Here is a 25,558-nt window from a genome sequence, read left to right on the forward strand (position 1 = left end):
TTGGAGAGACAGCTCATAATCTGGAAATTCAGATGTTCAGTTGCTTTAAGGCAGTATCAATGAAATGTGAACTAGATAGGGAATTATTAAGGCATTACCAAGGTAATTCGGTATTATTAATTCCTAGGTATTATTACTAAGATAAAATAGGAAACTAAATCCTCCCATAAAATAACAAGGAAACAGTCCCTTCTAGGCAAAGTATAATGTCATTGTTTTACATTAGCATTTTGTAAAAAGGATGCTTACAAGGCTATTATGTTTGTAGGTAGAGAGATTGAATATATCAAAAATAATTGTTTCTGTTTTCCTTTTCAAGCCCTGCAATGGAAGTAACGTGCGTGAAAGGTCAGCGGAGCCTCTAAGACAACCTGATGAAGGAAAGGCTTGTCCTGCTTCCACTGAGACAGAACCTTGCAGTCTGAACAAAAACTGTTACCACTATGATTACAATGTGACAGGTATTAGCGTCCTTAAAATCTAATAACAGGCTGTAAAAATATAAGAGCTCTGCCTATTTTCACAATTTAGTTCTACATACAGCTAAAAATTAATGTATGAGTCAAGTTTGCCCAGTTAGCACCTGGCTTTAAACCAGGGCTCATGGTCCTTTACTTCTGATCCAAAAGAAGTACTAGAGGAATCCCTTTCACTCAGTCTTGCTAAAGTTGCTCTCAGCAGGTAGTAAAGAAGAGCTGGTTTGGCTATGCTACAGCTGCTTCCCTTAGAGTTGAAGTTTTGGCCTTCCAGAAGCCCCTACCCCTCCCTGCAACTAACTATAACCCTCTGTCTGCCACCATATCCAAGGTGTTTCTCTTGTTAGTGAGGCCCTCTCTGTTTGTAGTGAAACTGTTAATAGTGAAACTGTAGTGAAACTGTTAATAGTGAAGGGGGGTTGTGTGTAAGAAGAAATAAAATACCTATAAGAGGCATTCATTGTACTCAAAGTATAGGTCTTTCTGGTTTCCTGTGTTATGTAATATGGTTTGTACAGTCTGTAGTGAAAATAGAGTGAAACTGTTTGATGATTCAGAGAAAATGCTCTTGAGGAACTGTGTAATTTGAGACTCATATGATTTCTATAGCCCTAGAAAGCCTATTTCTCTGGCCATTATATATGTGTGTGTGTGTGTGTGTGTGTGTGTGTGTGACTTGCCCCAAAAAAATCCAGATAAACACAATATTTGACTTTTCAGAAATACATCATGTCACTGGGTACCTAACTATGGTTATTTCCAATATGTCTCGCTAATGGGTTCCATGAGCTTTTCGAATGTGTAAAAATTGATTCCGAGGGTTATTTTTAGGCTGTTTGAATTAAATGTATTATTCAAGTAATCAAAGCTTCATCAGAAATCAGTTTCATTGGCATCCTGTCCTGATGGTTTCGTTTATTTCCAGACTGGAGTACATGTCAGCTCAGCGAGAAGGCAGTTTGTGGTAATGGCATCAAAACAAGAATGCTAGATTGTGTTCGCAGTGATGGCAAATCAGTTGACCTGAAGTATTGTGAAGTGGTGAGTGGGAGGCTCTTTTCCTTTTGTGACTAAACTCTTCCTAATAGCTTTAATTCATGCTGAGCTAGCTGACCTGTGCTGCATGTAACCCATCGCCAACAGATGTTTCTTAAAATTATTCATGGACTGCTAAGTACCCCTTGAAATGAGGCTGTGTCATCACCTGTGATTTCTTCATAAAATTTCCTCTGATAGCTTATGTGTGCACCCACAAAGGGGTGCTGATGATTATATCCTGAAAGAAATGATTTGGGAACAATAAGCAATCATGGCGAATAAAGGTAATAGATCTTAATCAGAATGCAAATCATTCCAATTTGATGTGATTTCTGTGTAGTACCTTGGACAGCTGCCGATATCAATCATTTATTCAGTGTGTTGCTAACCGTGTGTCATGTGCCATTCTGCAGCCAGGCTGAGTGCTAGCTTCTTGTACCCAGCTGTGTAAGATGAGAAACATCCAAGCTGTGTGAAAAATTTGCTGCATTAACAAGGAAATGGAACTTCTTACATAAGCATGTTCAGTGGGAGTAATATTCAGCAGATGGATCACCTTAATTTTATGTAACTGTTTCATGAATCCGTTTTTAAACGACTGCTCAAGGCAGATAATACTATTGCTTTTGTCATTTCATGGGTCTGTTAAAGGAGACTGTATCTAGTAATGAGTGATACTGTACAGATCATGCCATGAAGGACTATGGGGAAGAATACACCAAGGTTTGCATTACAGAGAAATCTTCCTAGTTGTTCCAATGGAAAGTGGATGAAATTGCCTCAGCCCCCAAACAGAACAGACATTAAATCACCTGAAAGCAGGAGACTAGAATCACAGCCACAGAGACCATGTGCCCTCCACAATAGCTCAATTTTATCAGCATCCTTTCCCCCCTCTCCAATGGACTTCCCTTGCCGACAGCTGCTTCTCAGGACTCGTCGTTAAGAGGGAGGGTTGCCAGTGCTGGAGGGAGCTATGAAAAGGTAATATATACTGGGCAGTGTTACATTTGAGAGAAATTCTGCCAGGCTGGTGCTGTTGTTACCCAGGGTTCTTTCAACCCAAAGCTCTTGGTAACTTTTACTCTGTGCGAGGTGGTGTCAGGAAATAAATCAGGGGAGACACGGCTGTCCGACCGATAGATGGCTGGCACAAACGGGATAACACAAGAGTGCTTTCACTTAAAGCTAAACTTTACTTAGTCTCAAGCACTTATACAGCCATCTGCAACAGGTTAGTAAAACACCCCCAACCCTTGATAATTACCAAAGCTGAGTGTGGCTCTCGAGTGACACAGCGGCAGGCTTCTGGTCGCCAAATCTTCCATCTGCCGGTGAGGACTGCAAGATGTATCCAGAGGAGAGTCCAGAAAGAGTCCAACTACCTCAAACTTTCCCCCCTTATTTATACATTAGACATGTCCCTTAAAGAAAACTTGTTACAAGCAGTTTCAGTGGTCCAGCAAAAGGTTCCTTCTGATTATCAATTAACCAGGTGTGGGTTTTTCCAGAGTTTGCAGCCTTGAGGCCCCCAATAGACATTCCTGGGGCACATTCTGCTCTTCTAAAATACATGTATCAGCCACTTCAACACAATTCTTATCAGGAAGGACGGGGGGTCAAGCTGCCCTCTCTGTGCCACCCAAAGACCCCCCTCCCCTCCTGCCTTGCTTAAGCTAAGCCTGCTGACTTTGCCAATTTACAGCCTTCTGTCTTGGTTGCTTTTAGCAATAAGCCATAGTGGTTTCAGGCACTTTACTGGTTTTCCAAAGTCTCCCCGTACACTGTTTGTGTCCCTCCTGATCTGCCCACTCCTCTCCCAACTCACTCAATGCCCATGTGGAACTCTGAACCCAAAGGTTCTGAGCAAAGGATGCTGCAGTGGAGGCCACTAACATATCCTCTCTTCTGAGCACACAAGGTTTTCCTCTGCATATGGATCTTGGGAGTATGATCAGCCCTATTAATATGACCATTTACATTCTAAAGTCTCAGGGCAAAAAGTCAGTCCTTGGATGCCTGCCAGCAAACTCCACAGAAGTTAATAGGAGCTGTTTGTGCATTAGAAGACAGAATTTGGTGCTTAAGCTATTTTTAGGAGATTACCATATTGATTATTATATAATGAGACATTGTATAAGTTATGGTCTGTCCATGTGAACATGTCAACAGAATGAATGCCTTTCATGAAACAATAAGTAAAAATGGATTTCTTTCTCGGTAAAGCTGTAGTAGTTCATCCCATATATTAGTGATTTATTATGTATCTACAAACTGTGAATTTGGGCAGTATACAGGGCAAATTATTGTTACTTTGTAAATAGAGATCTCATTGGAGAAGCCTTGAGCAGCTTTTCCCTTATTAAGGGGTGGGTGTTTGGCTGGTTGGACAGTGAGGACGATGGAGGCAGTGAAACAACTATTTCAAAAACATCTGGCCTTGAGTGGCTAGCCAGACAGAAGTCCTGGCAGCCACACCACCATTTACCAGTGACTGCAGCAATACAGTCCTACTTTGGGAGGACAACATACAATCAGGGCCGGCTCTACCGTTTTTGCCACCCAAAGCAGTGAAAAAACCCCAAACCTGTCACTGCCAAATTGCTGCTGTGGACTGCAGGAGAGAGAGAAGCTGCCGCCAAATTGCTGCCGCGGCCAGCAGAACGCAGAAGCTGCCACCGAATTGCCGCCACCGCGGAAACTCTGTTGCCCCTTTCTGACTGCCGCCCCAAGCACCTGCTTGGAATGCTGGTGCCTGGAGCCGGCCCTGCATACAATGATCCACTAGGTTTTTAATTCAAGACCACAGAGGGTATTCGCGTAGTCTGCATATACAAAGCCCTGATACATGACCAGTCTTACCATTCAGGCCCTTCTATTTGTTATGTTTTATGAAGAAGTGGCACATCAAGGTCAGTGACTAATCCAATAACTGTAGCATAAGACCTGTTTACCTGATTAACAAGAAAGCCAAGCTGTTGGAATCTTAAAAGACCTTTCATTCTGGGGGAGTGAAGGTGAACAATGTGAACTTCCATGTCATCAGAAGAAGTGGGATTTAAGAAATGACAGACTTTTCTATGTACTATGCACTTTTTGCTAATCTGATTAAAAGTGTTCTCTTTATATTTTTATAATGTGTACTATATGCATTGTAGTAAACCCTTTTTAATCTCATTTCCTTAAAGTATGTGTGGTGTGGTGGTGCATAACAAACAGACACCTGTGTCTAACAAATATTACAGACTCATTAGTTATACAAAACTCATTCTATGTTCATGTACAGATACATCAAAATTGGTAACTGTCATTGTTTTTACTTAAGGTAGATGCAGAGAACAGAGATCAGAATAGCCATCCCTAATCTGAATTTTTAATAAGTAGAGATATTATCAGCCAAAATGTTATGGCTACATATAATTACATTATCCAAGAGAACAATAAAACCTTATCTTACACTCTGCAGAGCTATCATCATTATATTCAGATGCAAGCTTACGCCCAGTAAAATTCTAAAATTCCATCCTGATGCTATACCAGTAGTTACTGTCCTAATGCGGTCTGTATGATTTGACATTAGTTTCAGTCAATCGGCTAAAGAAGTTATCCAATCATCCTGATTACTGCCAGGATAAATCAATTTCCAGAGCTTTTTTCCAAATTGTATATTTCTGTGTAAACTCTCAGGGAACATTAATAGTGGATCACTTGGTCGCTGTCTGTTGTAAAATTAGCACATCACGGAACTCTTCCTGCCATTTCCTTGGGCTCTTTAAAATTCAAATCACCTAATTCACGATGTCTCCCCCACCTCACCCTCTGCAAATACCTGTGAGTTTATTGTTACTCATTTACTTGCATTTACAAATCTGGAGACAAGCATTTTGTCTGTATCGGACAGCAAGCTTCACTACTTTATTAGTACACACACTGTTGGTCAGCCTTACATGATAAATCTCCAGCCGAGGGTAGACAAAGGTCTCTTGTTGAGTAACAAATATACTTGCAGACATGCAAGTGTGTGTCTATGAACACAAAGTAACACAATTTGCAGAGGACGCTTGTCTGGCAGTCTGCTGCCCCCTGCCAGGTATAGCCAAGAATACAGAATGCTTAACTTTTACATATTCAGCACAACTTCAGTATTTGAAAATTACTAATCAGAAACCACCTGTTATCCAACAGAAGGCTGTGACCATTGGGATTTCCAGATGAGGGAAGTTTGTATATTTTTCCAAATGCTTAGCCAGCCACAGTTTCCAGGGCCAGGAAGCTCAGAGGGACTTCTTATACCAGAGAAAAGGGAGAGGAACAATGGATAAATAGGAGAGAGTTGGGGTCCTGATTACAGTGAACTATAGTGCATTTCAGCACACCAGGCTTGGGGAAGCCAGCCAGCACTCTGTAATCTGGGCTGTGACTCTCTCCTGTTCACCCTTTGCTTCCCTCTTGGGCTTCTCTTTTTCCAGCTGCTGAAGTCCTGCTGAGCACGCCAGCCTCGGGGAAGCCAGCCAGTTCTCTGTAATTGCATGGAGTCGGCTCTGCGGGCTTTGAAGTCTATGCTCAGAAGAGCTGACCCTGAGAGCAGACTTCCAAGCCTATTGGCTAGTTTTCTGATTATCCAACCCTTGATTATCAAAGGCTTTCAGGTGCTCTGAGAGCTTCGGGTAATCAAGGTTACTCTGTACAACAGAGAAAAAACAGGAATTCATTGGTTGATCCATAAAACAGAACAGAGGTCTCCTACCTCATTTGTCTCAGTAAATGACACTGCAAATGTAAGTCTAATACTGCCAGTATATCAGGGTCAGAAAGCTACCATATGTGCAGTATATCTATGGAGTGCTCATTAATGGGCCTAAGTGCTGGTCTGTACTAGGTTTGAGTGGGAAAGAGTGTTTTTATTTCCATTTGAAATCTAATTACTGGTTTTATGTTCTTATCCTTTGCAGTCATTTTTGTAATGTGTTTCAAGTTGTCTAGGTATCTTAGAAAGAGATTCTGTATGTTTTTTAATCATATAGCTTCAGATGGATAGATCCCTATCTGCAGCCTTCTGGTCACTAAGGCCCAGATCTGCAAAGGTATTTAGGCTCTTAACTTCCATTGATTTAAATGAAAGTTAGGCTCCTAAATATCTTTGCGGATCTGGACCTGAAAGACATAGATTAAATTCAATCCACTGCATAAAGGAAAGAACTTGTCACAACTGGAAGTTGCAGACCTGTTTTATGTTCATATGATTTCCTATCAGATTCCACATCTGCTCCCTATGCTGGACCTGTCCCTTCCACTAATGTTGGAGCTTTGTAGGATGTGTACTATGCCCTAAATTCTGTCTGTCTGTCTAGTCCTCCATAATACTGCTTCCTTTTTATTTTAATTTTGACAAATCTATAAATTAAAATTACAGAGCTGTATTCCTCCATCTTTGGGCCCTGATTCAGGAAATCACCCCTGTTTTTGAAGTGTGTTTAAGCACATGCTTAAATCCCCCTGGCGAAAATGGGATTTAAGCATTTGCTTAGGAGTTAAGCACAAGCTTAAGTGCTCTTCTGAATTGGGGCCCTAGTGAGGCTAATATATTCTTGATTTTTCTTTCTCTTTAATAATTATTAAATCTTTAATCAAATGTGATTAGCTCAAATTCACCCTGTTCTCAGTAGTATAGGCTAGACTAGTGGGACAGACCACACTTCACATGCTGACAGATGTGTCTCCTCTTTTAGCTTGGCTTGGAGAAGACGTGGCAGATGAATACCTCCTGTGTGGTGGAATGTCCTTTGAACTGTCAGCTTTCTGACTGGTCTCCATGGTCTGAGTGTTCCCAAACATGTGGCCTTACAGGTTAGTCTGTTCTTGGAATATCTTTATGGCTGAGCATTTTTTAAAAATCCAACACAACTAATAATCTGCCAGGAATTTGAAGAGTAGTTGATTAGAGAGAGAATGATAGGGGGCCTAAGTCTGGTTTTCCTTTTCCAGGCAAATAGTAGGCTTCATTGAGGTATACGTGGTTAAAGTGAAAAGGATTTGGCCCACACTGGAAAAAAAATTCTGACTCAATAAATAGATATGAGATATGACAAATGATACATGACTTTGCCAGAGGAGATTGACCATACTGGGCATATTAAACATAGATGTCCCAGCAATGGGAGATTTAGCTTTACAACTCTCATTAATATTATTGAGATAAGAAAATCTAAGTCATAATACATGGCTCTTGAAAGTTTAACCCACCATAATAACAGTCATCACATACTTCCTCTTTTTTTATACACAGAAAATAGGAGATTTTGCTTTCGAAGAGCTAATATTTTAATTTTATTTTTATATAGAATATAAACACATAATGAAACAAATCACATATAGATACATGCACAAGATGGAAATAGCATATAAATAAAATACAATGTCCATTATTTGTAAAACCTGGAAAACAAAACAAAAAAAAAAACAAACCTGAACCCAAAGAGGTCAAGCAGGGCATCAATTATTAAAGTGACTAAATAGATAAATAAGTGATAACATAACCTATGAGTATTGGGGACTAATATATACTAAACTGCAAAAGTATGCAATAGTGAGACCAGACATGCTCATATTTTTTCCATAGTTTCTATTAAACAGAGTCATTTTTTTCCATTAATGGAGTAGTAGAGAGCTCACTTAGCCAATCTGTATGTGTGAGGGAGGAATTGCAGATTTACATTTTCTAAAATTATCTCTTTTGGCCTCTAAAATAGTTACTGCATCCACTTCTTAATGTTAACTGGTAATACCAACTCCTCCAGCACCCCTCAAATATATAAGCTTGTAGAAAGAACGATAGCAACACTTAAAACGTTTTTGAGAGAGTACTGACCGTGGCATTCCAGAACACCTCCATTTCTGACAGATGTGTGAAAGGTTGGCATGTGGCCATTAGCATCTCCAACATTAATTGTGCGTTACCAATCTAGCCTTAAACGAACATTGTGGAGTGCAGTAGTACTTTTTAATATCTTTTTCTGGAAGAGTTGCAAGGATAAAGAACTTGAAGTATCTTTCACATTAAGCCAGATATCCCCTCAGGTTTCTGTTCTGATAGTAAGGCTAAATTCTTTTCCCCATTTTTCTTTGAGACTGAGACTGAGAGCGTAATGCAAACCTTAAGCCACCTATAAATAATTCCTCCAAGGTTTTGTTTCCATGTGTCTTAACATGTTCTTCTAGAAGTGAGAGTTGAAACAGACCAATTGTCCCCTATCCTTGGATGAATCCTTGAGCATAGCTGCTGAAAGAAGGAATTGTGAGACAGCAGTAGCTGATATTTGTTACATACGTAATCTAAGGAGGACAGTCTATCATCTTGTATTATATCCTTAATTTTTGTTAATCCTTTTTCTCTCCCAATTGTCTTAAGCATGGAGTTGGCCTTGATCCTGAGGCATAGGTTATCCCATAGTGGTACAAGAGGAGAATTAGTAAGATCAGATGCTGTAATCATCTTAATGTGTTGCAGGATGCATTGTGCAGATGCAAAGATTGGATTTTTTCTTAAGGGTATGGGAAGCCTCTTAAGATATGTAAAAGAAGAGAGAGGGAAGCAAATGGCATAGCTAAACTTTCTTCAGTCTCAAACCAGGTTGGTTTGTATACCGAGCTACTGGAAGGGAACCACCTTACAACAGGCCAAATTTGGAATGCTAGATAATGTAGGTACAAATCTGGCAACCACATAGTTGCCCAGGATGTGACAAGTGATGCCATTTTTTATCCCATATAAATAGCATCATAGGCCCATTTATTTGAGCAAAAAGCAAGGGAGAGGCTTTGAAAGGCAATAGGCTAATGATATAAATCAATCTTGGGCAGATATTCATTTTGGATATTTCTGTTCTCCTCAGTAAGGGTAGAGGGAGGAGACCCTACCTCTCTACATCCCTGGGCATTTCTTTTAATATGTAGTCCATATTTATAGAAACATATTTGGGAAGATGAGGACAAATGTTAACACCTAAATTAGTTATTTCTTTGTATATTTGAAATGCAAATCACCAGCATTAAAAGATTTTTTTTAAAAGTGGGGGATTAGGTTGAAACTATTCTTCTTCCATTCATGTCTGAATATTGCAGTATGTAGATTAGTGGTATGTTATTACTAGGGGAAAATAATTTTGTTATTATTTATTTGTATTGAAGTAGCACCTAGTCAGGAATCAGAACCCCATTGTGCTAGGCACTGTACTCACATAGAACAAAAAGATGGTATGTACTCCAAAGAGCTTATAATGTAAGTATAAAAAACATACATTTAACATTATTACAAAAATTTCCTGATAACATAGTTAATAATTTTCTACTGTGGTATTTGATTATTTTAAAGTATTTCTATTTTGCTCATCACCACAGTGTCTGAGCCCTTCACATACACATTGTAGGATTTGCAGTAGAAGTGCTTGGAGAGTTTATCATTACTTAGACATTAACAGAACAAGTTAGAGATGGAGACCAGATTTTCAAAAGTGCTCAGCAGCCACAAAGGGGGCCAGATTTTCAAGAGCTCTGCTCCCATGTAGACTCCAAAATGGAGTGGCCATTTTTTAAAAAGCGCTGAGTACCCAGCACCTCCCATTGTTCTGAGTTGGAGCTATTGGTTGGTGAGCTCTGCTGAAAATTTGGTCACAAGTATCTAGGGAAATTTCCTATTAAACATGGGATATGTCTACACTTGGAGCTGGGGGGAAGACGGGGGCATGGTTCTCAGTTCCAGGAGACATACCCATGCTAGCTCTGATCAAGCTAGTGCACTAAAAATAGAGTGTAGTCATGGCAACATGAGTGGCAAGAGGGCCTAGCCGCCCTGAGTACATACCTGTCAGACCAGTGGCACTTATTCACGGCAGCTAGCTGGGAATCACACCCCCAGCTTGAAATGTAAAAATACACATTGTGTATATATGTAGGTAGGTAACTATACCCCCCAAATATATTAAAAAATAGCAACATTATTTTAAAATACCTCTTGAGGTTTCATTGCTTTTTATGGATCTTGACATTCCTAAATATATCTATTTGATGTTGCTAACAGACAGTAAATTGATTTGGACAGGGGAAAAAATCTCATTCTGTATTAAAATAACATCAATTTTAGGTAGGTTTCCATACAGTAACAAAGTCTAGAACGTAGAAGGCTGATTAGCTCTCCTTCCATCTTGCACTAACATAGGCCGGTACACTTTTGGAATGGTTTTGCACATAGCAATTGCATCCTGTGCTGGGTTTTCAACTCATTACCGTGAGGTCAGAGTTCACTTTCTTTCCTCTGTGAAGCTCCAACTGCAAGAGCTACGGATGCAAAATTATGAGGATCCACTTGACAAACCTTTTTTCACCTACTTACAGTGAACACAGGAGTAGAGAGGCCAAAAAGGGGGCTCCCTTTCTGCAAAAATTGTTGTTTTTGAGATAAAGTTTTGTCCTGAATTGGGACAAAATATCAAAACTCCAAACATTTTCACAGAAAGGGATTTAAAAGAAAAGTTACATTTTGGAACAGCTGAAGTGCAATTTATCAATTTCCCAGCTGTGTTAAGGGAAAACGCTTGTCAATTTCTCTGAAGTTGACAAGAGGATTGCAGCCCAGTTACCAGAGTGGCAGAGTCCAGCTACTCCACCTCACACCAACCTACACCCTGCCCCCTTCAGCCAGGTCCAGGAACTAGAGATATGCTGCCCATCCCCTAGATCTAGGGGGAAAGCAGTGTGATTAACTCAAAAAAAATTAATCGTGATTAAAAAAAATTAATCACGCTCACTCGTAGTTTTAATTGCACTGTTAAACAATAGAATACCAATGGAAATGTATTACATATTTTTGGATGTTTTTCTACATTTTCAAATATATTGATTTCAGTGACGACACAGAATACAAAGTGTACTGTGCTCACTTTATATTATTATTTTATTACAAATATTTGCACTATAAAAATGATAAAAGAAATAGTTTTTTTCAGTTCACCTCATACAAGTACTGTAATGCAATCTCTTTATCATGAAAGGGCAACTTACAAATGTAAAGGGTTTTTTTTGTTACATAACTGCACTGAAAAACAAAACAATGTAAAACTTTAGAGCCCAAAAGTCCACTCAGGCCTACTTCTTGTTCAGCCAATTGGTAAGACAAACACATTTGTTTACAATTATGGGAGATAATGCTGCCCGCTTCTTATATAAAAGTGAGAACAGACATTCACATGGCAGTTTTGTAACCGGCATTGCAAGGTATTTACGTGCCAGATATGCTAAACATTCATATGCCTCTTCATGCTTCAGCCAGCATTCCAGAGGAAATGCTTCCATGCTGATGATGCGCATTAAAAAAATAATGTGTTAGTTAAATTTGTGACTCAGTTCCCTGTGGGAGAATTGTATGCCTTCTGTTCTGTTTTACCTGCATTCTGCCATATATTTCATGTTATGATGACCCAGAACATCTTGTTCATTTAAAGAACACTTTCACTGCAGATTTGACGAAACACAAAGAAGGTACCAATGTGAGATTTATAAAGATAGCTATAGCACTTGACCCAAGGTTTAAGAATCTGAAGTGCCTTCCAAAATCTGAGAGGGACAAGGTGTGGAGCATGTTTTCAGAAGTCTTAAAAGTGCACACTCTGATTTGGAAACTACAGAACCCGAACCACCAAAAAAAGAAGAACAATCTTCTGTTGGTGGCATCTGACTCAGATGATGAAAATGAACATGCATCAGTCTGCACAGCTTTGGATCATTATCAAGCAGAAACCATCATCAGCATGGACACATGTTCTCTGGAATGGTGGTTGAAGCATGAAGGGACATATGAATCTTTAGTGCATCTTGCAACGCCGGCTATAACAGAGCCATGCAAATGCCTGTTCTCACTTTCAGGTGACATTATAAACGAGAAGCGGGCAGCATTATCTCCTGCAAATGTCTGAGCAATTGGCTGAACAAAAAGTAGGACTGAGTGGACTCGTAGGCTCTAAAGTTTTACGTTGTTTTATTTTTGAATGCAGTTATTCTTTGTACATAATTCTACACTTGTAAGTTCAACTTTCATGATAAAGATATTGCACTACAGTACTTGTATTAGGTGAATTGAATAATACAATTTCTTTTGTTTTTTAGACTGCAAATATTAGTAATCAAAAATAAATATAAAATGAGCATTGTACACTTTGTATTCTGTGTTGAAATTTAAATCAATATTTGAAAACTGTAGAAAACATCCAAAAATATTTACATACATGGTATTCTATTATTGTTTAACAGTGTGATTAATCGCATGATTAATTGCAATTAATTTTTTTAATCGCTTGACAGCCCTAGTTTCATTTAATTTGTACTAGATTTGACTAAGCATTTCATTCTGACGAATTGGCATTTTTCCAAAGAAACTTAGTTATGCAGCTCTGTTCCCACTTTGTGGCGTGGGTGGGGAGGTTTGCTACAGTTCATACCATAGTCCAGTTAATCTGGGAGCAGGATTTGTCTCTCAGTAGTTAAGGGTACTTAATTCCAAATTCATAATAACAAATTTAATTAAAAATAGACAGATAGGTGAATGGGGGTGGCCCATTTAATCCTGTGAGGTTATGAAGGTAGGTCAGTGTAATGCATTGCAGCACATTACAAATCTACATATATTGGGTACTTAATTTTTAATGTTGTACTCTCTTTGCTTGGTTGTTATTTATTTGTTTTTACATGCTCAGTGCATGTATTTATTCGCATTGAAGTTAAAACCCCATGAAAATATGGGTTTAATTGAACTCTTTGGAAATCCCTATCTATAGAGGAGCTACAACCCCCCACTACATTGCACATAAAAATGTTCTTGTGGCTTCACTGTATCATCTGTCTCAGAAATAAAATCTAATAGTCTGATATTCACCTAAGAGGAAAGAAACAGAATCACCCAAAAGGATGACTAAATACAAAATCTCTTCTTCATTCCATTATATAACTGCTTGAAATAGAATCTAGTCCTCAAACAGGCCTAGGTAGCATGTCACCCTCCATTGAACAGAATATTAATGTCAGTTAAACCTATTATATTTTAATTTTCTTTAGGTCTGGGTAAAATATCCTCTGTCCCTTGAAAATTCTCCATTATAATAAAGCCCAGGGAGACAAAGAAGATAAGTGGCAAGCTCCTTCTGCTTTTTTGAATGTAGACAATCAGCATCTTGTGAATCTGATACATTTCTAAATTTAATACAAGGAAAATGTTGTGGATTAGATACCCATATCATTCCCTCCTAGCAGCACAACTCCAGAACAGTGGAGAACCAAAAGTTCATCTCTCAACAGGGATGCCAAGAACAAAATACCAGATCAGGAAAGGGCACCTGTTTTTTTCCCCAGGCGTCTCAACTAGAAAAGTATTATTTATTTATATTCTAGTAGCAACTTGATTTTCTAATCAAGGATCTCATTGTGCTAGGCACAGTACACACAAATAACAACAAAGAAAGTACATATCTCAGAGTATTTACAATCCACACATTGTAAATACTGGTCTGCTGTGCCGTCCACTGTATTAGGTAAGAATAATGCTAACGTAAAGCTTGTCACAGACTGAAACAGAACCATCTTGATGAGTCAATATATATGACCATCTCAAAGTTGCTTTCTCTCTCTCTTTCTCTCCCTCTCTCTCTTTTAAAGGAAAGATGATACGAAGAAGGACAGTAAATCAGCCTTTTCAGGGTGATGGGAGACCTTGTCCATCTCAGATAGAGCAATTCAAACCCTGCCCGGTAAAACCTTGTTATCGGTGGCAGTATGGCCATTGGGCTGAATGCAAAGTTGAGGTAAAAGATGCAATGGAGATCTGCAATTATTCTGGTCACTGCATCCAGGGATATTTGTGATATGCACACATATAACGTATGAAACGTTTTAGCCATTTTATTCAAATCTTTCAATTCAGGAGCATAATAAAGTGGTTACCATTGGACACCATATATACCAACCAGTACCACAGTTTGCCCTAGTTATTCCTGTTCTAAGTATAGAGTAAAGCTCTGGTATCTGAGATATAACTATGTGGTAACTTAAACGGTTTAACAGCTGCCTATCTGAGAGAGTGCTCTGTCCAGAAAGTGTTTTCACTTATGATACTGCCACAATTTTAGTCAGTATAAATGCTCAAATTTTAGCTTCCTGGTCCTAAAAAGGAGGGAACCTGCAGAGCATCGTCTGTGAGGGCACTATGGCTCTGGCACTTGCTCCCCTGAAATAGTCTGAATGATTGTCATCTTCTTGCTGGTATTTGGGGAGGGCACTGATGGGGGTTTTGTGGGTGAGTTTGACATGCCAGGGTACAATCCAGACCAGAAGTGGGGGCTTCTGTCACCCCTGCTTTGCAACCCTGGGTGTCTTACAATGTCTTGCTGAAGTAGCTCCCACCTGGGCCGCTCACAAACAGCCTTCCAGCATGCAAGCCACATCCAGAGTGTCTATGTGAAAGTGCAACCTGCCAGCCACACTTGGATTACACTTGGCTTTTAACAGCCTTGGTTATACTGCAGAATGACCCCAACGTGCTCCCAGTCGCAGGTTTTCCCCAGAAATGTCTCTTGTGCTGCCCAGCCCTCTCCTGCACAGTCCAAATATACTAAATCCATTGTTCCTTTATGGGAATAATATACCCTAATCTGTTGTCTCAAATAGAGTTACCCAGACAGTTTAAGTTAAACACATTGGATTATATAAAACAGTAAAACAAGTTTATTAACTACAGAGAGAGAGATTTTAAGTGAGTACAAGTAATGAGGCATAAAAGTCAGAAATGGCTGCAAGAAGATAAAATGCTTTCTAGTGCCCAACTTAACAAACTGTATTAGATTCAAGCAAAGTTTTTCACCACATGCTTCTAGCAGCATTACTGATCAAACTCTTCAGGTCAGGATCCTTCCCTCCCTCAGAGTCTGACAGCTGTTTGCTTTGTCGTCTCCGGTGCAGAGAATGAGGTGGGCGGGGGGGAGGGCTTGTCTTAGGGTGTTTGTCCCTTCTTTTCATTGTTCTTTAGTCCCTTTTTCAAAACCAATTCCAGCTGAGAACCAGGAGACAGGCAGTCTGCTGGAGGAAGGATGTTCCCTGCTGGGCTTTTTCACCTGTGTGAGCTGTATATTTTTCTAATCCCCTTTTTTGCTTGATGATTCTGTTTACTGCTTAAATGCAAATTAAGACAAGCATACACTCCTTTGTTCAAGACAGGTCTGTTTGACCACTTTGGTGCTATGTGAGTCTGAATATATATTTTAACATCATACAGGGGAAATTTAGAACTTTATGCATAAAGCTGCTTCACACATTATGCCATTATATTTCTGCTCAGCAAGTTATGAGTTTTCAGATGATACCACACAAGGCATATTATCTTGTACAAAGCATATACAGTAGTGTGTAGGGTGTGAACACGGGTATATTTTGTCCCAGTGAGATATGGTATTTTTATCTTGTTTTGATTTACTGGATGGTTAATTTCATTTTATTGTGTGTAAATAAGTCATTCTGCTGGAGGTTATTCCTTGTAGAGGACTGCTGCTTTAAATAAGAATAATTATTATTATTGATTAATTATTGTTATTATTTCAATTGAAATAATTGGAAAAATACTGATTATTATTTTAATGACATCCACTGTGCTTCCATATAAAAATGACTAGGTGTCTTTCCCGGTCTGAAGCATTGAATGCTACAGGACCTAAATTGGCTTTATTTTTCAAGCCATCAGCATTAAATAAAGTAACAATAATCAGAAAGTCAGATCAGCTTTGATTTAACCACTGAAGACTTATTTTTCTTGCCAACATTTGTGCATCCTCTCCCTTTCCAGGATGCTCAGTGTGGAGAGGGGACAAGAGTCAGGAACATTTCATGTGTGGTCTCTGATGGATCCACTGACGATGTTGGCAAAATAGTAGATGAGGAATTCTGTGGAGAAATTGAGCCTATTATTGATGGCAATAAGAAGATGGTACTTGAGGAAACCTGCACCCTTCCTTGTCCAGGTAACAAATTTGTTCAGATATGTGTGTTGCATTTCAAGATTGGTCAACCTGAGATGGCCTACAGTACAAAGGAAAAAGATGATTAGCCACAGGCTGTGAAGTCTTTACCACATTCACCTATTGAACTAACGGAATTACTTTTTATCAGTAGTTTCACAAGAGTGACCGTACTTTGTGATACTAATAAAACGGTGACTAGGGAAAGGAATACATGCATTTACAAATGTTTTTAAAATAATGTTTGGCATAGACTACTCCAGTAGGCATTTTACTTTTGAACAATTGGCACAAAAATCATAAATGTTACTTTACCACACAAGAAATAAAGTGTTAATTGGAATATGAGAAGAATCCATTTCATGGATATTTAAATAACAGACTGTCCAAAAAACAGAGGGTTTGTTGTTTAAATGTTCTTTTTAAGCATGTGAACAGCTTTTTTTATTAAACTGAATCAGGGTCTAATACTTTTGTTTGTTTTTAATGGAATTAAGGAAATAGACAAAGGAGGTTTAGTGCTTTTTTAAATAAGGTCACATTGGGGGCCAAGGAATGTTTTTCTGAGAAAATATCATTCTTAGTCCCTCCACTAGCAACAAATGCATGACACTCACATTGACCCAACAGATGTATCTAAAGGCGCTGTTGTGGTTTGTCAGATCTGTGACCCTCATACTAAGAAGGATTAAGAAGAGACCATAACAGCTGTTAAAGATGAACTGCAAAGGTTTTGCTGAAAATTAAAAACTTGTCTGTAAGTTCCAAAAGGGGGGCGGATGTCGCTGCTGTTATTAAAGTAATTAGTGCTGTAGTATTGGAAGTATTGATTAGCTCTTTCCGTTCCCAAGAAATTTAAGATATAGATTTCCTGTTTTCTCTGCCAAAGCACATCTCATCACAATAGCCATTCCATACCAAGCCTGTATCTTCATTGCTTCACAACTCTTTCAAACCTATTCGTTTTGGACTGAAATGTAGTGTGTCTTAGCAACAGTCTAAAGGTGAAATTTTCTAGAAATCTGTTGAGCTGTTTGAGTTCTAAGAGGTGTGTCTACATTTTGCACTCATCTAAAAGTGCAATTAGCTATTTCATTGACATAGCACTTTTCATCCCAAAGAATCCTGCACCACTTCACAAACTGAGTTTGAAACCGTGAGCAAAAGTCCCATTCACTTGAATGAGAGCAAGCAGACAGCTGATACAGAGCAATGGTTCTCAACCACGGGTATGTGTAGCCCTGGGGGTACGCAGAGGTCTTTCAGGGGGTACATCAACTCTAGATATTTGCCTACTTTTACAACAGGCTACATAAACAGCACTAGCAAAGTCAGTGCAAACTAAAATTTCATACAGACAATGACTTGCTTACACTGGTCTACATACTATAGCTCCAGTTCTCAAACTGTGGGTGAGTTCATTTTAATGGGACCAACATTAGACTTACTGGGGCCCAGGGCAGAAAGCTGGAGCCCAAGCTCTGCTGCGTAGGGCCAAAGCCTGATTTTTTAAGTGAGATGAAACTTGTAGTACGCAAGGCAAATCAGACTCCTGAAAGGGGCACAGTAGTCCGGAAAGCTTGAGAACCACTGATATAGAGCACTCCACTCACTAATGTGAAAGGGAGAGATTTTGACCAAGGACGTCACTATTCTTACTACAAGTCTCATTAATGTCAATGCAGAGTAGACACAGCTGTGGTTTCCCCAAATTTAAGAAATATTTTAATTAACAAATTGTGTACTGTCAACAAACAGTTCTGCTTTCTAATAGAAAATCAAAAGACTTAAGTGGTATAAGATACTCCATTTTGTAATTGATTGATTTTGTTCATTAAATTTAAGAAACATAGTTGTTCACTGCTCAGCCTTTAAATTTTGCCGAATAATGACCTTTGTTTGAGCAACCTCACGTTTAGCCAAGGAGAATAACTACCCTGTGGGGATGTGCTAATGATACACTCTAACTAAGTTTTCCAAAAAGCACTTCCTGCTCTCCTATTATAGATACATCAGTTCTTCAATAATTCATTTTTTTTACATGATTTCTTAATGTCAGCAAATAAAATTCCTTCATTAATTAGGCATCCGGTCAACATGGTGCTTATTATATTTGTTGTCAGCATAATGTAAGGTAACATGAATTTTTAATGGTCTTTTTGCTGAAATAATTAAAGCTAAAGAGGCTCATTTACAAGTCTCTTTGTGTTTTAATTTTCTAGACATCTTTTACACAGCAATATTAGCAAAACTGTCTTTACACCATGCTTCAGACTTCCTTAAAATATTCACTACGCTGCTGTGAAAATTAATGTTTGTTAGTGTGATTTTATTCCTCAGTCTTGAACCATAAGATAATACCGTGTAGATTCCTACCATCATAGAATTTAGAGAAGATATTTTATATCACCTGTGCCAATCTCATTTCTGACAAGAAATGTTCCCCACAGTAAGAGCTTTTCCCAGTCTACTTCCCTAATACATTTAAATGATAATGGCCTGTTTCCTACAAGTGGAGCAGAATGAGCAAGAATTAACCTTGACTTTCCAACTGGTTATATATACATTGTCTTCTTCTGAGCTTATAGAAAGTGAAGTTTATCATGAAGATAATGTGGAAAAATAGGCTGGAGCACAGCATACCGTGCCTTTCCATTTGTGAAAGGCCAAATGTTGAATGCAGTTTTTGTCAGAGACTGAAAATGAGAGCAACTTAGTACTGCTATGGAAATGCTACAGTTGCTTGGAATGCTTCAGCATAAATAGGGTTTTGTAACACTTCAATTTCCTTGAAGAATCATTTCTTTTGTACAGAAATTAAAATAAGCTGGTGTTCTGTCACCTATATTTTCATAGGATGAAGGTAAGTATGGGTCTAAATGGAGAAATATTCTTTACTAATTAATGAGGCAGAGTTAAAAGGCATTATTTGGATCAGAACCTTCTATGGCCTTTACAGGTAGTATTCAGAACTCCCCTGGTATCAACTCTTCAGCTTTGTTACATCATTGTTGTTGGACAGGTGATTGTTACTTGAAAGAGTGGTCAGAATGGAGCCTTTGTCAGCTGACCTGTGTTAATGGAGAAGATCTTGGGTTTGGAGGGATACAAGCCCGATCCCGGGCAGTGATCATTCAGGAATTAGAGAACCAACACCTCTGTCCAGAACAGGCTTTGGAAACAAGATCATGTAACGGTGAGTATCAAAACACAGAAAATAGGCGACCGCTATTTTAATGTAAGATGAATAAAACTTTTTCTTGGCCAAATTTTGGTTGTGAGGTTGAAAAATGTTGCAAATAATAATTGCGTGGACAGCTGCTTTGTAATTTCATCCAAAAACGTCACAAATCTATGCCAATCTCCCATTATATTTTAATTATAGAGTCAATTCTTAAGTTTCATGGTATTTTTTTTCAAAATGTCTTTAATTTTTTTTCCTCAATAATTGACTTTCATTTATAGCAAAACTTATTAACCTGTTGTATTTCTGCCTCAATGTTTAAGAGAAGTGACAAAACAAACATTTACTATATTCTCTCATTCTCTTTGTACTATTTTTTTATTTTATTAATTATCTGACAATAACACCAGTGGGTCCCAACTGTGCTTGCTGCTGTTCCCATTCATTAGAAGAGTCATTCCCTGCCCATAGAGCTGTCAATCTAAATAGGCAAAACAGACAAAGGAGAGAGAAAGGAAGTATTAATGGAGACACAAAGAGAAACTGAAAGATTAAGTGACATGTCCAAGGTCACACAGGAGATCTATGGCAGAGGTGGGGATTCGGCCCAAATCTGCTGAGTAGAGCTGGGTGAATTTTTTTAACTAAGCTTTCTGACAAAAAAGGCAGATTCAGGTCAGCTGAATCATTTCATGAATTCTGCTGATTTTGCCAAACATTTCAACAATTGAAATGAAATATTTGATTTTTCAAGCCAAAACAATTTTTCATATCAAAATTTCCTCCAATTTTATAAAAATTTAAAAAAGCTTGAAAGCAAAAGGATTTGTTTTGTTTTGTGTTGAACCAAATGTTTTGTTTTGTTTAAAAAAAATTTTTTTTTTTTACTTTTCGGATCTGACAGAGGACCAAAAGATCAGATTTTGTTTGAGTGCTGGTCCTTATGCCTACATGCTGTAGGTACGCATGCTCTCCATGAGACCAGAAGATTCTTCAAAAGCAGTGTCTGTTGGCCCATGCCTGCACCCTACTCAAACTGGTCTAAGCTGAGGGTGTAAGGAGCAGCTCGCACTACCAAGCTAAAAACAAACTGCGTAGACAGTGCTAAAGTTGAGGCTAGTGCTGGAGACCAAGCTCTGAAGCCTAGAGGGGCGGGTGGGCTTCAGAACCTGAGCTCCTGCCTGGATCGCAGCATTTACCACACTATTTTTAGTGTGGTAGTGTGAGCCCTAGTCTTCCAACCTGGACTGGGACGCTGGCTGCTGTAGCTATGTAGCTGTACCTTGGACAGTTTGGCACACACCAGCTACCTGTGCCTGACCCTGAAGAGGACTGAAAAATTATTTTGTTCCCTCCAGGAGGACAGAATATTTGTTTTCCTACCCTAACTGGAACTCTCTAATAGTCCAGAAAGTCCTCAAGTGAAACAGGTTACCTCAGCCTAGATCCACCCCTTCAGATAAAGGTGGAAAGAGACTAGATCTCCTCAGCAGAAAGAACTTTTCATCAGCCAGCCTACTATTCCACATAGCAATTACCAGACATTCATGTTGAAACATGATTTTATTAATTAGCATAAACTGCCAGAATTAGCTGATAAACTGCCACAGAAATGTAGGCCACAATTCCAGGCAATCCTGTACGAAAGGAAACTGGTTGCCAGATCATCGCTCCAGATGTCACTTGATGTAGTGCACCGGCTCCCTGACAACCTTGGTGGTTATAAGGCAAGCTTCTTGGTTGCAGTCTTCAGGATTCTCCAAGGAGGTAGAAGACCTCTCTTTTGAGGGGAACAACCTGTTTAGTGAGAAACAGATCACTGCTTCAAGGACTCTGCTGTGAAATTCTGCTCATCAGAATATACACCTTGGCACCCTGTAGGAAATACTCTAGGTCATTTCCTCATAGATACTGCTTGACCCCCTAGCCTTTTATCATCAGAAAGCCTATGAGGGCTTGTCTACACTACCAGGTTTTGTTGACAGAACTTATGTCGACACCCAAAAGGCGACAAAACAAAAATTGCCAAAGGGTGTTCACACTTGCTCTCTCTGTCGACAGATCGTGTCCACATTGGGGACACTATCATCGACAGGGTGAGCAATGCACCATGGCTACGTATCCCACAGTGCAGTGTTGTGGGAAGGAAGAGCTGAGCACTGCAAATCTTGGGATTCTCTCCGAGTTCTCCCACAGCCCCCTCAGCTGCCGAGAGCAGCATCCTGAGGAGCTCCGTGAGCTCTCCCTGCTGAGGAAGGGCAAAGCAGCACAGCAGTCTGTCCCCCTCCCCCTGCAGCAGCCGTCTGCCTGCTGCTGAGTTCCTAGCGCCGGGCAGAACAGGAGCATTCCAGTTTTCTCTTTGTTCCCCAGATGGAGCAGCACACAAATACTTCCCGGAGCTTTGAAAGGGGAGGGGCGCATGCCTGCAGGGCAGCAGAGATCAAAACACTGAGCAGAGCAATCAGGGCAGGCATTTTGGGTTCCTGGCAGGAGCCAGTTCTGTCAACAAAACAATCAGCAGTGTCGATGCTGGCTCTTTGTCGACTATAAAGGGAGGGGAAAAGACAAAAGTCTCTCGTAGAGGTGGAAGTTTTTTGTCGCCAAAACTGGGCGTTTTTCACAAGAAAAGTTCCATTGTAGTGCATACGCTCTTGCTGTTTTGTCAGTAAAAGGCAGTTTTTGGCGACAAAACTTGCCAGTGAAGACAAACCCTGAGAGCCTCCTAAGAGGCACCAATTGGTGCAGCATAGAAGACAAACAGAACCCCCACCATCCCCTCTTCAGTCCTATCCAAGAAGACATTTTGATGGGGCACTTGAGCACCATCACTCCCTGTACCTTCCCCACTTCAGTGTCCACCTGGCCTGTTTCCTCCCAATGCTGGCAGCATATCACACCAGCCAAATGGGTCTCAGACATCATCTTGAACCAGTAAAATAAAATTCCTTGTTGCTCCTTCTCCAAACCTCCCTTCCCATCTGTTCCATGAGAGGATTCTCAGACAGAGGGTGGACTCCCTAATCCAGGTATCAGCAATGAAGCCTGTACCCCCTCAACACAAGAGGAAGGGCTTTTACTCCAAATATTTCTTCATCCCCAAAAGAAGGGGGACTGGAGACCCATCCTCAGACAGCTAAATGTCTTCATTCACCATTCAAGATACAGGATAATTATATTGCCCCTAATAATCCCCTCCCTAAATGAAATTGACTGGTGTACCTCTCATTGTGAAGGATGCCTATTTTCATATAGACTTTCACCCAGTGTACAGGATACTCCTGTGGGTTACGATGGGCCTAAAGCACTTGCAACACAGAGTGCTTCCCTTTGGTCTCTTGACAGCCCTGAGGGTTTTTACGAAGGTACTGTCCATGCATACCTGTGTCAACGAGGCAGCCCAATATTTCCTGTCTGGACAATTGGCTCCTCATGGGGCAGTTGTATCAGGAAGTGCAGGCAGCAGTGTTACCTCTTTACTCAACCTCTTTCACTGCTTGGGACTTCAGATAAATCCTAAAAAGTCCAGTTTTAGAATTTTTAGAAGTTTTAGAATTTATTGGTGCAAATCTGAACATGATTACACCCAAAGTTAGCTTACCTCAAGACAGATTCTTTCCAGTGAGGGACCTCATCCCCCAATTTGACTCAGCCCCCAGATAACAGTCTGGTTCTGCCTGGTCCTGCTAAGCTATATGGCCTCATGTGACCACACCCTTCACAAGGTTTCACCTACCATGCCTCCAGGCACTGTTGTGGATGGTCTATGCTCTGAGCAGGAACTTCCTGGAAACACAGGTCACACTTCCACAGAGTGTCCTGATGTCACTCACCTGGTGGGAAACAAAGGACAATGTCTATATAGGGTTGCCTTTATTCCTGCATTGCCCACAAAGACACTCATTATGGATGCCTCCCTAATGGGATGGAGAGCACATGTGGACGACCATACAGCTCAGGGTTTGTAGACTCCACAAGAGTCTACACTACATATCAGTCTTCTTGAAGTTTGGGCAGTGCACGAAGCATGCAAGATATTGCTGTCCTTCATCCAGTCCATGCACTTCTGGATCAGGTTGGACAATGTGACTAGTTTATTACTTAAATAAGGGGGAGCAAAATTTGCCTCACTCTTCAAGGATACAAGCAACCTGGAATTGGTGCATCCAGCATCAGTTTACCCTATTGATAGTGCTGCATTCAGCTGCAGAGTCAGTGGAGCCCCAGACGCAGCCTCCGAGCTGGGCAGCTCTGTGTTTGCAGAAATGGGTCGGGGGGAGTGGCACATCTGGGTCTCCTGTGTTAGAATAGAAGCAGGACCGTTCATCACAACCTGGTGTCCCTCCATCTGGTAGCCTGGTTTCTGGATGGACAATGAATTTAGAGAGATTGTGCTCACAAGAGGTCCAGTTTATCCTTAATAATATCAGGAAACATGGATATGTATTGCTGCCAAATGGAAGCAATTCTCCATTTGGTGTCAGCAACATCACTTACCCCCACAAGGAATCTGGGATCCCTCTTATCCTGTGCTGTCTTCTCTCCTTGAAGAAATTGGGCCTATCCATCCATTCACGGCATGTACATTTTTCAGCTATTAATGTCTTTCATCCTCCAGTGGATAACTGCTTGGTTTTCCACTATCCCCAGCAGTGAAGTTTCTAAAAGGCATTATCAGAACATTCCCACCGCTATTAAAACTTGCTCCTATCTGGGACCTGAACTTGGTGGTATCAGCTCTTGTGAACCTGCCATTCAAGCCCTTCGCCTCTTGCTCCCTCTTATGTTTGTCTATGAAATTTACCTTCCTAACTGCAATAATCTCTACTGGGAGAGTGGGTGAGCTTGGGTCCTTTATGGCAAATCTTCCTTACATGGTGTTTCATAGGCATAAAGCATTCTTGAGGTTGCATCCCAATTTCATCACAAAGGTTCCTTCTTAACTTCACCTGAACTAAACAGATCACCTGCCTAATCATCTACCCAAAGCCTATAATAACAGGAAGGACAAGCGGTGACACTCCGTGGATGTATACAGGGTTCTAGCCTTCTACTTGCACCAGAGTAGGCCCTTTTGGGATCCTCTGAGGTTCTTCATATCCATAGCTGAGAAAACGGGGAGGAAAGCAACCTCTTCCCAAACCTCTCCAATTGTGTCCTCCTTTGCTATGAACTTATTGAAGCCCCTCCATGTCAGATTTTCAGGATTCATTCAACCATAGTCCAAGCTGCCTTGTTGGCATTCCTACGAGGAGATCTGCAGGGCAGTGACTTGGGGGGTCCATTCACACTTTCACTAAACATTATACCCTGGTTCAGGCTTCTGCAGAGGATGCTTCCTTTGGTTCAGTGGTCTGTGGTGCAGGACTCTTCCTTGCACCCTCATCCTCAATGAGCACTGCTTGAGAGTGACCCACAGTGAATATCCATAGGGACCAAAGAGAGGATACTTACCTTAGAGTAACTGGAGTTCTTCAAGATGTGTGGTCCCTATGGGTATTCCACAACCCACCTTCCTTCCCTTCTGCTCACATCCTCATGTTGTTTGTGGTAGAGTAGAGTAGGGACTAAAGGGATGGTCAGTCCATGATGCCCCTTATGCCCTCAGTTCAGAGCACAAGGAGGTATAAGGATAAAGGCATAGACCAACAGACACTGCTGTTGAAGAGTTTTTTGGTCTCGGATGCATGGAGCGCATGTGCACCCACAGTGAATACCCATAGGAATCACACATCTCAAAGAACTTAGGAAAGTATCCTTCCTTTATTGGCCCAGCTCTACTCCTGTGTTCCAGTCCAGTGCCTAAATCATACAAC

At 40.2% G+C, this 25,558-nt stretch overlaps 1 protein-coding gene and 1 long non-coding RNA gene across 4 annotated transcripts in view; one reads left to right on the plus strand and one right to left on the minus strand.

Annotated features, from left to right (window-relative positions):
* THSD7A (thrombospondin type 1 domain containing 7A) overlaps window positions 1-25,558 on the plus strand; it is a 522,439-nt gene that overhangs the window by 481,939 nt on the left and 14,942 nt on the right. Inside the window, exons 20-25 of the mRNA XM_075125837.1 lie at window positions 320-461; window positions 1,402-1,517; window positions 7,244-7,361; window positions 14,214-14,359; window positions 16,390-16,564; window positions 19,584-19,757. Of these exons, the coding sequence (XP_074981938.1) occupies window positions 320-461; window positions 1,402-1,517; window positions 7,244-7,361; window positions 14,214-14,359; window positions 16,390-16,564; window positions 19,584-19,757 (871 nt within the window). The remainder of the gene's footprint in view (window positions 1-319; window positions 462-1,401; window positions 1,518-7,243; window positions 7,362-14,213; window positions 14,360-16,389; window positions 16,565-19,583; window positions 19,758-25,558) is intronic.
* LOC125631482 (uncharacterized) overlaps window positions 21,000-25,558 on the minus strand; it is a 111,337-nt gene continuing 106,778 nt past the window's right edge. For all 3 annotated transcript variants that reach the window (XR_012667231.1, XR_007354960.2, XR_012667230.1), the window contains 3 exons: window positions 23,479-23,575; window positions 23,125-23,258; window positions 21,000-21,542 (listed from right to left, as the gene is read on the minus strand). This is a non-coding gene — a long non-coding RNA (uncharacterized LOC125631482). The remainder of the gene's footprint in view (window positions 21,543-23,124; window positions 23,259-23,478; window positions 23,576-25,558) is intronic.

This window comes from Caretta caretta, chromosome 2, assembly GCF_965140235.1.
Source record: "Caretta caretta isolate rCarCar2 chromosome 2, rCarCar1.hap1, whole genome shotgun sequence".
NCBI classification, from domain to species: domain Eukaryota; kingdom Metazoa; phylum Chordata; order Testudines; family Cheloniidae; genus Caretta; species Caretta caretta.